At 36.0% G+C, this 13,438-nt stretch overlaps 1 protein-coding gene across 5 annotated transcripts in view; it reads right to left on the bottom strand.

The window, feature by feature from the left end:
• arid4b (AT-rich interaction domain 4B) overlaps window positions 1-13,438 on the bottom strand; it is a 48,685-nt gene that overhangs the window by 29,644 nt on the left and 5,603 nt on the right. For all 5 annotated transcript variants that reach the window (XM_055029402.1, XM_055029406.1, XM_055029407.1 and 2 more), the window contains exon 3: window positions 2,511-2,621. In XM_055029402.1, the coding sequence (XP_054885377.1) occupies window positions 2,511-2,621 (111 nt within the window). The remainder of the gene's footprint in view (window positions 1-2,510; window positions 2,622-13,438) is intronic.

Raw genomic sequence — 13,438 nt, 5'->3', positions numbered from 1 at the left:
TATATATAGATTAACAATTAAACAGGCCAGTGGCTAATTTCCACTTCTACTTCATAAAAGTAAAAAAGGGCATTTTGTGAAAAAAAAAGAAAAAAAAAATCTAGACATGCCCTTGCTCACTTCAGGTAAGAGCAGGATACAATTAAAAGTAAAAGAAAGAAGAGAAAAGAGTAGCCTGAAGACAGAAAAAATGAAAAGCAAATGACACTGATGACAACCAGGGCCTGAATGGTTCAGTTAACTGGAGGTATTTTGGCTACTTAAAGTTGGACATAAAACATGTAGCACAAATATTGAGAAGAAGTCAGGGAATAAAACCAATCTGTAGATCCACCTGAACCAGTGACACCTGCTGGAACACGTTGAATGTAAAACGTCACAATCCCAGATGAGAACAAGTGTTAAACCCCGTGAGAAAACGTCCCCTGTGCAGCGCAATATCTGATCCGGCACAGACTGACAGCACTGAGACAGAACTCCTCTAACTGGAATCTGGGTTTTTTTTTCCAGAGCAAAGACAATGTTTATTTTATTTAAGTTTTGTTGCCGACATTTACACTGAGAACATAAACTGAAGTTGTGTTTATTTTTGATTGTTTTTTTTTTTTATGGTTTACTCTAAAAAAAACAAAAAAGATTTTAGCTTATAATATACCTCGGTCTGTTAAAAAATTTTCTAGGCGATAAATTGTTCCAGACGTTATCGCAATAAACAATAATACTGTTGTTTTGAGACCATTTTTAAAATAATGTAATGGTAATGACAAAATAGTAGAGCAAGAACACATTCTCAAAGATCAGTAAACTTTAAATCCTAATGAACATTTAACAGTGGAACTGGAGGACATTTTGAAAATATCCAAAATAAATAAACATCGACAAATAAAATTAATTGTGAAGTCTTTGTAAAAAAAAATTGTTCTTCAATTATTGAGTTCGTTTTAAATTATGATTTACTGATTATTGTGACAGGCCTAAATATACCTCATATTTTTCAGTGGAAGATGTATAATATTCAATGATATGTTCAACTTTTAAAACTGAATCTTTAATATGAAAAATAACATAATATGTTATGATTTAATAGTACCATGGAACATTAAACAAAAATTTTTATTTGTTTGTATCATGACACATATGGATATAAATATTAAATATTTTATTTTATTGTAATATTAAATATTTAATATTAAATATTTTAAAGTCCAGTGTGGACTTTTCTCCACACTGCCCTGCTCTATATTCAAATCTCAATAACTATAATTAAAAATAAATAAATAAATAGATAAAATCTTTCACAAAAATCAGAGAAAAAACTAAATTCATGAATCACAACATGTCTCTACACACTTGTCAGTATTTGTTGGATTGGTTCTCACGCATAATAGGTCTCTGAGGCATTAATTGCCTTCTTACAGGTCCTCTCGCACAGATTGCTTTATACAGAGCGAGACTCATTCACATCATTTCACCTTGTCTCGTAAAACAAGTTACGCTGCAGTTACTGACTTAGCTGAACAAGCAGACAAAAATTAATGAAGCACAGTAAGTAAATAAGGTGAAGAAGACTTCATTACAATAGAATATTCACAGTAAAACCAACCACTGTATAATAGTCATGTTTCAACATTTGTGCAACAAAGCTCATGCTCTCATTAGAGCTTCCCCAAAACAAACCTGTCACTGAGCCAATTAGTATGCTAATGAATTTACTAGCTGAGGCTGCACTGCTTGCTTCTTCTTAGCCAACATCATCTACACTAAGAAAACCTTGCGGTCTGCTTCGTCACGGGTGTTTGATCCTGTGAATGAGAGCGAAACAGCAAGTCATTGATGATTTAAGTCGTTGAGGCAGAGAAGCAGGATGTCGTCGCTCCTTTGTTTCTACAGGGGGGAACCACAGTGAACTGACTCGGTGAAAGAGCCAGCAGCCAATCTTTGTTCCTCCCACACACTCCAGTGTAACCAAAGATGGGTCTCTATTGCATTATCCAGATGCTTCTGCCCCACTGGAATTATGTGTATCATAGTACTGTTTTCATAGGAAAGATGTAAAATTGAAGGAGGGGGATTGGCGGGCGGCAGCTGTTCTGTCTGCCACAAAGTGCACAGAAGCTGCGGATAAGAGGGGAACCGGAGGTAGCGAGTGGGCACTGATCACAGCTGGGATGCTGATCACTCTTTCAGCCACATACAAGCAGTACAAACAACACAAACCAGGTGGTGAAGCTCCTGCAAGCAACACCGCTGGACTTCTTCCAGTGAAGTAATTAAAATGCGCATAGTCATAAGAGTATCAATGTCGCAGACTCTAATACCATAAGCACAGTCTAATCATCTCAACAAGCCGATTTTTAAGGAGGGCTCAGAATGTGTCCAACTCGCCCTCGGCTTTAGATCTAAAGAGTTGTTTTATCTCCACTGTAACCACTCCAAACAAAGACGCACAATTCCAAGCCAGCAGCAACTGAGACAGACAATTAATTTTTAATTTAATTGACAAGACTTACCTTGGCCTTGACAAGCCTCTTGGCGGTCTTAATCTTGGCTTCACAGAAAGCCCCTCTGTACTTTGCGCTCACATCTGTCCCTACTGTCAGGTAGGGGGGCTCTTCTAGAGTCTGTGGAAATGAAAGCAAACTCAGTTAATCGATATGTAGCTTACTGACACAAGTGCATTCTCCAAGCCAAGACTGGTGTTTTACGGAGCGTAGGCTGGCATTGTGAAAAACCCAGCAAGCTCAGGGTTTCATCCATGGAAAACACATACCATCTGCTGTGGGTATTGGAAAACAAGCCTCTGAGGAAGCAAACAAAAAACGCCACTTCACTGTAGCTTTCATTATTACAAAAATGAAGGGACTCCAAATATGCAGCACCATTTTGTGTCGTTATTGGATGTTTATCAAGACTTTATGCCCCCGCCCCCCTCCACTCCGGAGCAGATTTAGAGAGAGCAGGGTGTGCGTGAATAGGGCAAGGGGATGTTTCTCATTTAGAAAATGTGGTGAGAGATTTATTAGGGGTGTTTCAACAAAATAAATGAAATAAAAGCACCAATAACAATGGTATTAGGCAGGGATCTTCATAAAAAGTTTGAAAACCCCCCACCCGCAATATCTATTATATGATTTCTACGGTTTGAACTCATTTTAATGAGATGCTTGAGAAAGTAGTTTCCTCCTCTTGTAAGCTCCTCCCCCACCTGTTGCTGCCAGTCGTGAACAAAAAACAAACATTCATGGCATGAAAAGGAAAAGAGTGCCACATTTAGTCATAAAAAACAAAAAACTAAGGGTGCACTGATCCATCAACTCCAATCTCTTTAATTTTAGGTGAAATGCAATTTTGCTAATGCTTGCGGGTGAAACCAATCTTATTTACATTTAAATAGCCACAAAGCTGCTGCATGTCGGTATTTTTTGTGCAGGATCTGGAAACTAAAGCTCTGGACACTTTATTGGCAGATTAACTTGTTTTGTTAGTTTTCCTCAACTAACCTCACAACTTTGTGATTTTGTAAAAGAAAAATAATGCAGTGCACTTTTGGGGCAAGAGGGTCAAAACAGGTCTGTAGTCTAACCTGTTGTGCAACTTTTGCTTGATTTTAAAATGTGAAAAGTGAAAGACATGGGGAACATTTTTCAGTTTAGTTTATTAAATTTAAAAATAATTACTTAATTAAAATTACTGATTAGTATTAATGGTTGGGGTTCGATCAGTTTCCTCTCACCCAACTAAATTAGCCAGTAATCATATGGAAAGTAAAACAGCGCCCCCTATAGGGCCTTTAGATATCAATTTCACCCCTTTGCAAATGATCCCCACCCCCCACATTCTTCGTTTTCAGGTTTGCCTTTAAAATTTCCATGTTTTACAATGTTGTTTCACCTAAAAAAAAAAGTATCTAAAAGTATGGTTTCTACATAAAATTGTATTGTATTTGTATATTTTTCATAAAGAACTTTTGATTATAAAAAAATTGCACTTCTCAAAGGAAATTAATTTAATCAGTGTGTTACACTGATTAAATTGATCAGTGTAATACACTAATTTAATCAGTGTATTACACTGATTAAATTAGTGTAATACACTGATTAATACACTAATACACTGATTTATACACTTAATTTAATCAGTATTACATTGATTAAATTAAGCAAGTTTAATCAGTGTAATACACTCAACAATAGTTTACTTGGAGTCTACCTAGCTCACCCTCAAATAATCACTCATCTATTGTTTGGAATACTTTGCTTTGGTTTTGTTTTGTTTGATTTTGCCAAAATTGATCCTCCCTGAGTTTCTTGAGTCTTTCTTGCTCTAACTCAGATTTAAATGGCTTTAAATCTGAAGCCATAAGATTGTAACAACTCTTCACATAGACACACACATTTGTCAAAAAAAACAAACAAAAAAAAAAAAAAAAAAAACACCTGTAACTTGGCTGAGTCAATATACAGAGTTGCAGATTAAATGGGTGTTGGACGTCTAGCTTACAACAGGGAGAAACACACCAGTGATTTTTCAGTGTTTTGTTTTCAAGCATCACTACTAATGAAGGAACTACCCTTGGCTAAAGTCCACCGAACAGCTTCATCTTAACCGTGACCCTTTCTGTTTGTGTTACTGGCAAGAAATGTGTGTGACACAGTTGCTCCAGTGTGCTTTAGCTGTACTTCCACTAAAAACACACTTATAAGCACAGTCATAAAAATGTGTAAAGCAGCAGACTCCAGTCTCTACCCAAGCACATACAGTTAAGCCGAAAATTATTTCCATTCAATCAGCAAATCTGTTTCTGATAGAAAATGGAACTACATTTGTTTTGATAATAAAACGATGTGTAATGAGATAAGCGTTCTGAAAAAATAGTGTTGGTTATGTTTTAAGAAAAAAAGTTACTTCAAAAACTACAAAGCTTTTTTTGCCTTACAGCAACCAAACCTCGCCTACAGAGTGCTGATATTTTTTTTCCCCACAGGTATTTTGTCTCCTGGCCATCATCCTAATCTTTAGCTTCCCCCATAAATTCAAGTCGGGACACTTCCAAATGCTAAAATTACTTTTAAATGGAACAAAAAGGCAGCCAAAATAAAAAGGATAACTTCAACCTGAGTCAGTAGTCAGACTCACTGGATGTTCTGTATTTAATAAAGAGCAGAAGAGAAAAATGGGAGCATAATCTGCACCTTCAAGACCTAAAAAGTTTCAAGCCAAGTTCTTGATTTATTTCTGAAAAAGAAAAAAGGAAAACTGGAAACAAATGGTAGAACACCACTATTATAACATTAACAATACATCAGCTTTGATTTGCAGCTATCAAAAAAAGTTTTGATTTTTTTTTTTTTGGTTAAAAGAAGATTAGATCAAAGTATCAATTTACATTTTGTGTTAATGCAGGTCAGAGGTTCTTCTCTTTAGAAGGTGGTGTACAGGACACACCTTTTACTTCTTCTCAGCCAGTTTTATCTTTGTGGAAACTTCATTGATCCAGCATTATAACAAGGTATGAACTTTTTTTTTTTTATTGTTAGAAAAGTTAATATGTGATTAAATGGATTATTATAATCAATAGGGAAAAAAAGACATTTAATAGGATATCCATAAAATCCTCAACAGTAGTCGTGTCTTATTCACTACAAGCTGAAATTAAAGCCCTCGCTGTAGACAAGCTGTTCTCAGTGCATTTCTATATTACAAGCTGCTAATAAGACGAAGATTGTTCTTTCATTGTCCACACTTAACGAGAACCAAACAGAATACTTTGAGAGCCTGCAGATAACTGTTCATATCATGAAACTGCAGCTACAAACTACACCAGTGATTAGCAGCACAAAGAGCAATTAGAAGTGACTAATCACTTACACCAGATGTTGCCTCTGCGATGCATAATTGCATGGTGGATATACGAATTTAGGGAGATAATCAGCTCACATGTGGAAACTGCTTGCAGGTCGGGATCTTTTTGCTATAAACAAGTAACAGTTAAAATAAATTAAATGGGAGACATACGGAGTGTATTTAACCATAGATTATGATTCTGAATACATACAAATGAAAGAATCGCAACCAGGATTCCAAAACGAGTGTGTGCAACACCGCAATCACAAATGACTGCTTTGCTGCTATATTTAGTAGGATCTTATAGCACAAGTTTGATGTATTTGCACTTTTCATGCTGAAGTATAAATCATGTTTTGGATGCCCTATTTCTTATTGAACAAACTGAACTGATACATAGAAACCTTAACATCAATTGAAGGCCAGAAAACAAGCACAGTTTTCCTTTACTTCCGACAAGCAAAACAACAAGGAAGAGTCTCATAGTAAAAAACTATTATGAAATATTATGGATTTGCCTGGTGATCTGAAGGGGGGCAAGGCCATATATTTATGTGCCACAGGTAAAAGAAAACCAGTCTAGTGAGACGCAAATAGATGCAGAGGAAGGACAACAGAAAGGACAACGGAAATTGATATGTTGCGTATTAATTCTAATTTTTAGTATTTTAAACAATTCAAAGAGGATAAAAGGCTTGAGGAACTTGGAAAGTTGTTTTTTATTTTATTTCTATGTCAAGACATAGGTTCCTGTGTTTTAAATGGACACCATAATAAAATCTCCATGATGTAGAAAAAGATTACAGGCGCCTTGGTGTCAAGGAGGATCTTCATGGCCAGAAAACCAGCAAACTAACCAGATGTTGACACACAATCCCCCACACTTCAAACTTCAAACTTTGGGTACTCTTTAAGCCAGATATAGCTTAAAGAATGAAGCAACACCACCACTGCTTTTTTGTCCAATGATAAGCATTATGACCATAATTACACATGCATAACATGAAGCAACAAGTAATACAAGGAAGTACTTTTGTTTTTGATCAACATCCTAGCAATCTCTCTGACTCCATAATTCAACCAGATGTGTTAGCAGTGATACTGGCATCTTTTCATGCAGACAGTGACAAAACTATACATAAATTAGATGTTAGTTTGATCTCACTAAAAAAATATTTATTTTGAATTGTGGCCAGTTCCCAACTTTGTCTAAGCAGTGGACATATAGCACAGGCAAAGGTTCAGTTTATGAACAACAAGTCTATTCCAGAAGAAATGGCTTCTTCTGGGGTCGTTTTTATTTTTAAATGTTTTCTCTCACTGCAGAAAATATCTGCTGATGTGTGCAGAGCTTGTCAAATCAATAGCTACTCTCTCAAAACATTAATCCATGATAACTGGCAACTACTTCAACTTATTTGCAGTCTGTGAATCAAAAACAGACTGCAAAACACAATACATCTCTAAATGTATCCATAACGTGCCGGTTTGTTACGGCACCAAACTACTCTCAGGCAACTCTCCTGACCTCCTCCACACTTTATAAATCTTTACTTGATGTGCTCACATTCAAGCTGTAGAACTTATCACTGCTTTTGTCTTGGGTAGAGATTACATTATGCGTTAATGGGGGCGTTTGGTCTCCCAAATTAAATGTCATCACTCTTCAGCAACCTTCAACAAGAATTTCAGCTATTTCTTGCCCCCCTTCCCTCTTCACATTTTTAACCAGACACACTTCCACCGCCAAACAGAGAGCAAAAATTGTAGGATTTATAGATATATGCATTTAAAAATCCCAGCTGAGAGACATTTACAAAGCACAGAAAGAAAAGGTGATTTTGAATACTCATCCAAACTCAGAGATTAGGTATGAATTTCCTTTTTATTAAGCTTTCGCCACCTTCAGTTGTTCGGAGGTGGAAAAAAAAAATATATCGAACATCAGCTTTACAACCCAAACAAGAGGTAGTTGGGGCTTTTTAACCTGTAGGGCCGAGATAGAAGTTAAGAAATGTGGCTTTTTTACCACTTGAAACCTCTACTGACTTTACAAGTATAAAACAAAAAAGTTAGACAGGAAAAATAACAAATCAGATGAACGGTTGCCTTATCAGGCACTCAGTACTTTGAGCTTATGTTGGAGTTTGAAATTCTGCTGCAATTTTTGTCATTAATGGGTAACAATTAAGAACAAGCTGACATATAAAATATCGTACTGTATGTACTCTGTAGTGAAAACACTGATTCACTCAAATTTACAGCTTGTCTGCAAATGTGAGAAGTAACACCTCTTTCTATTAACTAATAATTGGAAGATAAACAAGTGAGGTCTTCCCAGCTTAGTGAAAGATTTTATTGAATTCATTTTTTCAAATAAAGTTTTATAAATCAGCCAGAAGTTGTAGTGAATGCCAGCCAATTAACCAGAATTGAGAGGTTCATAAAAAAACAGGTGTCATGCCTCCAACAAAGCAGTGTGTGGTAGATATTGCAATCCATCTTCCTATAAAAGGAATTTCAAGGATGTTTAGTCGACTCAAAAAGCAGAACTTTACATAATTTATCTTGTTGTAGAAACCAACAAAAACAATTCTGCACTCGAGTCCTGACACAAATGAAATGTAATATTAATGACTTCATCAATCTAATAAATGCAGTGCATATCTCATGCCAGAGAAAGTGCTTTATTATCACCCACGCACAATGCATTTTGCTATAATACTGTTTTTGCCATTTTCTCCCCATAAATTCAAAATAATGTAAGTACGACATGCACGACTGGCGAGCTTTGCAATGCATTTTTTAATGGAAACATCAGCAACAAACAGCTACAGAAACATAGTAAAAAACAGATGTGCAGAGAAGTCTTGCGGTCAACAGAATCATACTATTCTCGACTTGATCAGCCCCAATTGGTGAGCATGCACACACACCCAACTTAACATCCAGCAAGTTGTACAAGAGTTTAGATTATTTAAAGTTAAAGTTCCTTTTTAAAGAAAAAGACTCAAAGTTAGCTATTTTAGTATCAATTAATAGTTTAAAATGAAGCTATTTGGAAGGAAACTGCAATGGAGGCATGCCATCTGTTCATTCAGGCTCTCATGAGATTTCACTCTTCTACTGTTTTGTAGTTTTTGTTGTTTTGCCGTCCAACATTTTGGACGGCAATAAGGTACAGGAAATCAGGAATAACTGTCTATTCTAATAGTAAAAACACCAAGTATACTTTAATATGCATTAATGCAAACAGTGCAAACTGTCGTAGCAGTATCTCAGAAGATAACATTCACAGTTTTCCTTGTTGGCATTGCTGGATTGGCTGCTGGATTAGTGCCAGCTAATAGCGTGATAAATACATTGAAATTATGTTTTCAACTTCCAAAGCGTTTTCTTTAGAATATTTTACAAATGCTTTATGAACACAAAAATCTATGAATAGGTGGCTTTACAAAAACTCTACCGTGACAGACTGGGGTCTACTATATATTTCTTAGGGAATACACGTTGACTGATAGCAATTCAGGCTAATTGTGCTAACAAAGGGAAGTTTATAAATATTTATTCCAGTCACTTTGTCTTCATTATGAAATAGTAAAGAAAAGTTTTATAGCAACTGTTCAAACACACACAGTGTGACGTCACCTCTGCTGTTCAGTGAATCATTCATGGCCACTGAAGGCAGAAAGACTGGGGCAAAAATGCTTAAAATGAATTACAGTCGTCAAAGTGAAATCAGAATTGGTCATGTCAAGGTTTTGCAAAAGTTGGAGCTAGGAAATCAGACACAAATTTCTGACCGGTACATATCTAGTAACTGCTTTTTAAGTAAAACAGGTAGGAAAAAATATTGGTGAACTTTAGCCTCTTTTTCAGAACAACCTGTCATGACCGCTTGGAGACGATGGGTCTGAAGAACAACAGTTTTCAGTTTCACGCAACCTATCAACCAGCTTCACTAGCAGAGCAGCTCTTCTGCCAGTCAGAGCTGCAACAAAAATATTCACAGCAACATTTTTGACTCTGATCATTTCTCTTAAATGCTGTTTATCATTTTTACTTCCTAGTCATTGAGGGCAGCTTGGGTTATCCTGACAGCTGCGTAGCCAAACTTACACAGCTCAACAATGAGGAGAAATAACAGCCTGTCTTCTGAGACCCGAGTTACATTTGTCATGCTCCTGTATGCCAACAATAACAGAGGACAGTTTGTTTCTAGTTCTGCCCTGCCTCCCCACATTCAGTAAAACTATGAAAGAAAATTCCATTCATTGCACAGATTGCAAGGACTACTTTTAAGCCTCCAGCTGTCTGAAACGAAACATTTTTAGTTTCACTCCATCTACTAGTGCTAATTGACAATGAGTCCTCCTCAAAGACAAAGAAAAACAGCAATTCAGGATGACTAAGCTCAAGGAAGGAAAACTCCTTTATCGATGAGAGGTTGAGAGGTATAAAAAAACTTTTCTCTTCTTTGCTACAATTCTGTCAGGAATATTAACAGCAGCGTCATTTACCGGCCTTGAGTACTACTTCAGCTGCTATGTGCAAGGACTCAATGAGGAGCCATCAAGACGTTCATCTAATGCTACTGATGTGGAAGACACTCCAGGTACATGTGTTTGATTAAATATACTAATGGGACTTGGCATTGAAGTGACAAAAAACACCGGAGGCTGACATGGAAAGAAACCAATATGCACTCCTTACAAGACATTTTCTTAGCTTTTGCTACTTTTAAAGTCAGAATAATGACTTTAATTGTAGTGTTTTAATTGTTGATTACAAGTGACCTAATGTCTTCTCAGGATTATTTAAGGAGGGAAGCTGCTTAAAGAAACACACCAAAGCTTGTCAAGGTCACACTTGCAGCTGCAGAGTGAGATCAGTTGCTGCTCAATAAAAACTATCAAGTCATGAAAAATTTAACGACCGTCTCCACAGCTGAATATACGCTAGAGCCTATAGTTATGTTCTTGGACAGTGTGAATGACAACTGGCCTCTTATTGTAAAGGTTAGCAAAAAAGATGCTTCCTGAACACTATTAAATGGAATACAGATGGTGTGGTGCAGCTGAGGCCGCACTCATAAGTGACAGACTCCTGCCATTGGCTCCAGGGATTCCTTCAGGGTTGGCCTGAATGCTTCAAAGCTTTCACTGTTTCAATTCCATTTTTAATTTTTATAGTTCAAGTACCTAATGTAGCTATGTGAATTAATATGAACAGTAGAAATTGTTTTAGGCGTAAACTAACATCTGCACTGATGCTTATTTCCACTCTTTGGGGGACACAACCAATCAGCACTAAGGAAAGTAAATAAAATAAAAAAATTAAAAAAAAACATACTGATGGCTGCAGATACATTTCTAAACTTCAGAAAATCCCAGAGAGCACTGCTGGATTAAAAATCTTGACGGGTAAAATGCCCACTGATTAATTTTTTATTTTTATTTTTAATAATAAAAATATGTCAACATCTTTAAAATGATCTTCAGCTTAATATCCTGCCTACGAATCTGTGATTTAAACCCTCAAAGAGTAGTTAAAATGTTACACAATGTTATGCTGGAGATTTGTTGTGAGTTTTTATGCATGGTTATAATTTGGTGGTTTACTTTTTTTTTTGCAAGTATGACGCTCCGCATGCCCAAATAACAACAAACAAAGAAAGTTTTGATATGATCAAATATATATTTTCTGTTCATTAACTGCTTCAGTTTTCTGTTGGTAAACAGATCAAAAGGTTCTTTGTTGCATTTAGTTTTGAGTTTAGTTAAAAAAACATTTTTTCATTGAGACAATTTGAAAATTTGCTTTTATACATAAAAAAGTATAATTATGCAATTGCTTCACTTTCAGTTGGCCTTCAAAGCTAATTTTTGCTTTAATGCTCCATGTTTTCAACATTTTTTTGTTGAAAACATGGAGTAAAGTTTAATAGCAGCATATGAGAGCTCAGAAAAACTCAGAAACTGGTATAAGCCAAAGAAAAGTTTGGTTTGTTTGTATCTTCATCTTAATAAAGAAAACTAATCAGGAGTCAAGAGGAACTCAAAAGTATCATAGTAAGATTTTGAGTAATTGTGTTCTATATATATTTGCAGGATTCCCTTTGGATCGGACATCAATGAGGGTTTCTTTCCCGAAAAGTCAATGTTCTGAGAGAATGAGAGGTGAGACAAACCTCTGATCATGTATCCATATCTTTTTTATCGTTTCATTAAAGCTCTTTACGTGAGTTATCTCTCCACTGAAGCTTCTGAGTAGATTTAGTTATCAGCTTTGTGAAACAGCAAACTCACCGTTCAGTTTGAAAGTTACCTTACTAAATCTATAATCCTGCCTTGTCCTACAGCCCTCAGGTTGAAGAGAAAGAAGCAGCTTAAGTTTTAATGTAACTTAAGTTAAACTTAAAACTATTACATCACCCATTTACTTTCGCTTGAGTAGCTGCAATGCATTAATTTTATTTATGCTCAAGATCTGCATGTTTTAAACATAACATTTAGGAACAGTACATTGCTAGAGCACTAAGCAATAGTGTCTAATCCACTGCATTGTTCCCCAGCAAACAGCCTTGTAGACTGAACAAAGGAACATGTAAGGGCCATGCAGGAAAGAATTAAGCTCCCTCACCAGCCAGGCTCACACATACAATAATCCTGCTGTGAATCACGTCTTTGTGCGAAGCAGAATGACCACAGCTCCAGTGACGGACGCTTCAGCGGGAGTTACCTTGGCAATGCCATGGCAGCTCTAAACTCGGTGGGGAAAATAATAACTTAAATGCCTTTAGTTTGGCACTTGTTGCAAACATTTAGGGTAAAGAAAACATCAATGATGATTTTCCCTTCTCCGGGATAAATGAAGGACTATTATTTTTGTCCATTTCCAAGTTGCTTTTCCAGCCAAGCAATCACTTTTTAATTTCCAAACATTCAACGAAAAATAAAAGAAATCTGGAGTACATAACTCCAAGATGCATGACTATTGAAGTGAACAATATTGCAACTGTGTTGAAAAGAAACTATGCAACATTTATGTTATAGACACTTGAAACATTTTCTTCACGTTTCTAAGTGTGGATTTTAAACGCTATACTTTACTGCGTAGATCCAAATGTATATTTACACACTTAAAAAGTGCTTTGTATACATCTATCAGAGACGTTTTTTTTTACCAGAAGAGAACGTTAAGGAGACTAATGCATCTGACCTGCTGAGGCCCTCTTCAACTGCATGATTATGTTGCATATTACCGCAGCACCACATGCTGTTAACTATCGCTCTTGCAGCTAAAGCATGAGTAACTCCACTAAAAATGTTTCACCCACATCATAAAGAAATGTGATTATACTGCCTTGTAAAAATATTCCTATTCCTTCAGGGGATTCTTGCTTTGTTTTTTTACAATTTGTCACTTCACAACCACAAACCTCAGTGCTTTTTAATAGTGAAAGAGAGAAGATTTTCTTTTTATATATAAATGAAAATCTGAAACAAGTGGCATGCATTTGTGTTAAGTTATACTAAATTAACTTGTACAACCATAGTTTAATAAGATTGCAGTTGTTAGAGTTGTTCTGTGT

The sequence above is a fragment of the Poeciliopsis prolifica genome, unplaced genomic scaffold (genome assembly GCF_027474105.1).
Source record: "Poeciliopsis prolifica strain line A6 unplaced genomic scaffold, Auburn_PproV2 SCAFFOLD005, whole genome shotgun sequence".
In the NCBI taxonomy this organism is placed as follows: Eukaryota; Metazoa; Chordata; class Actinopteri; order Cyprinodontiformes; family Poeciliidae; genus Poeciliopsis; species Poeciliopsis prolifica.
The sequence above is the reverse complement of the archived record's forward strand: the minus strand, read 5'-3'. Positions and strand labels throughout refer to the sequence as shown.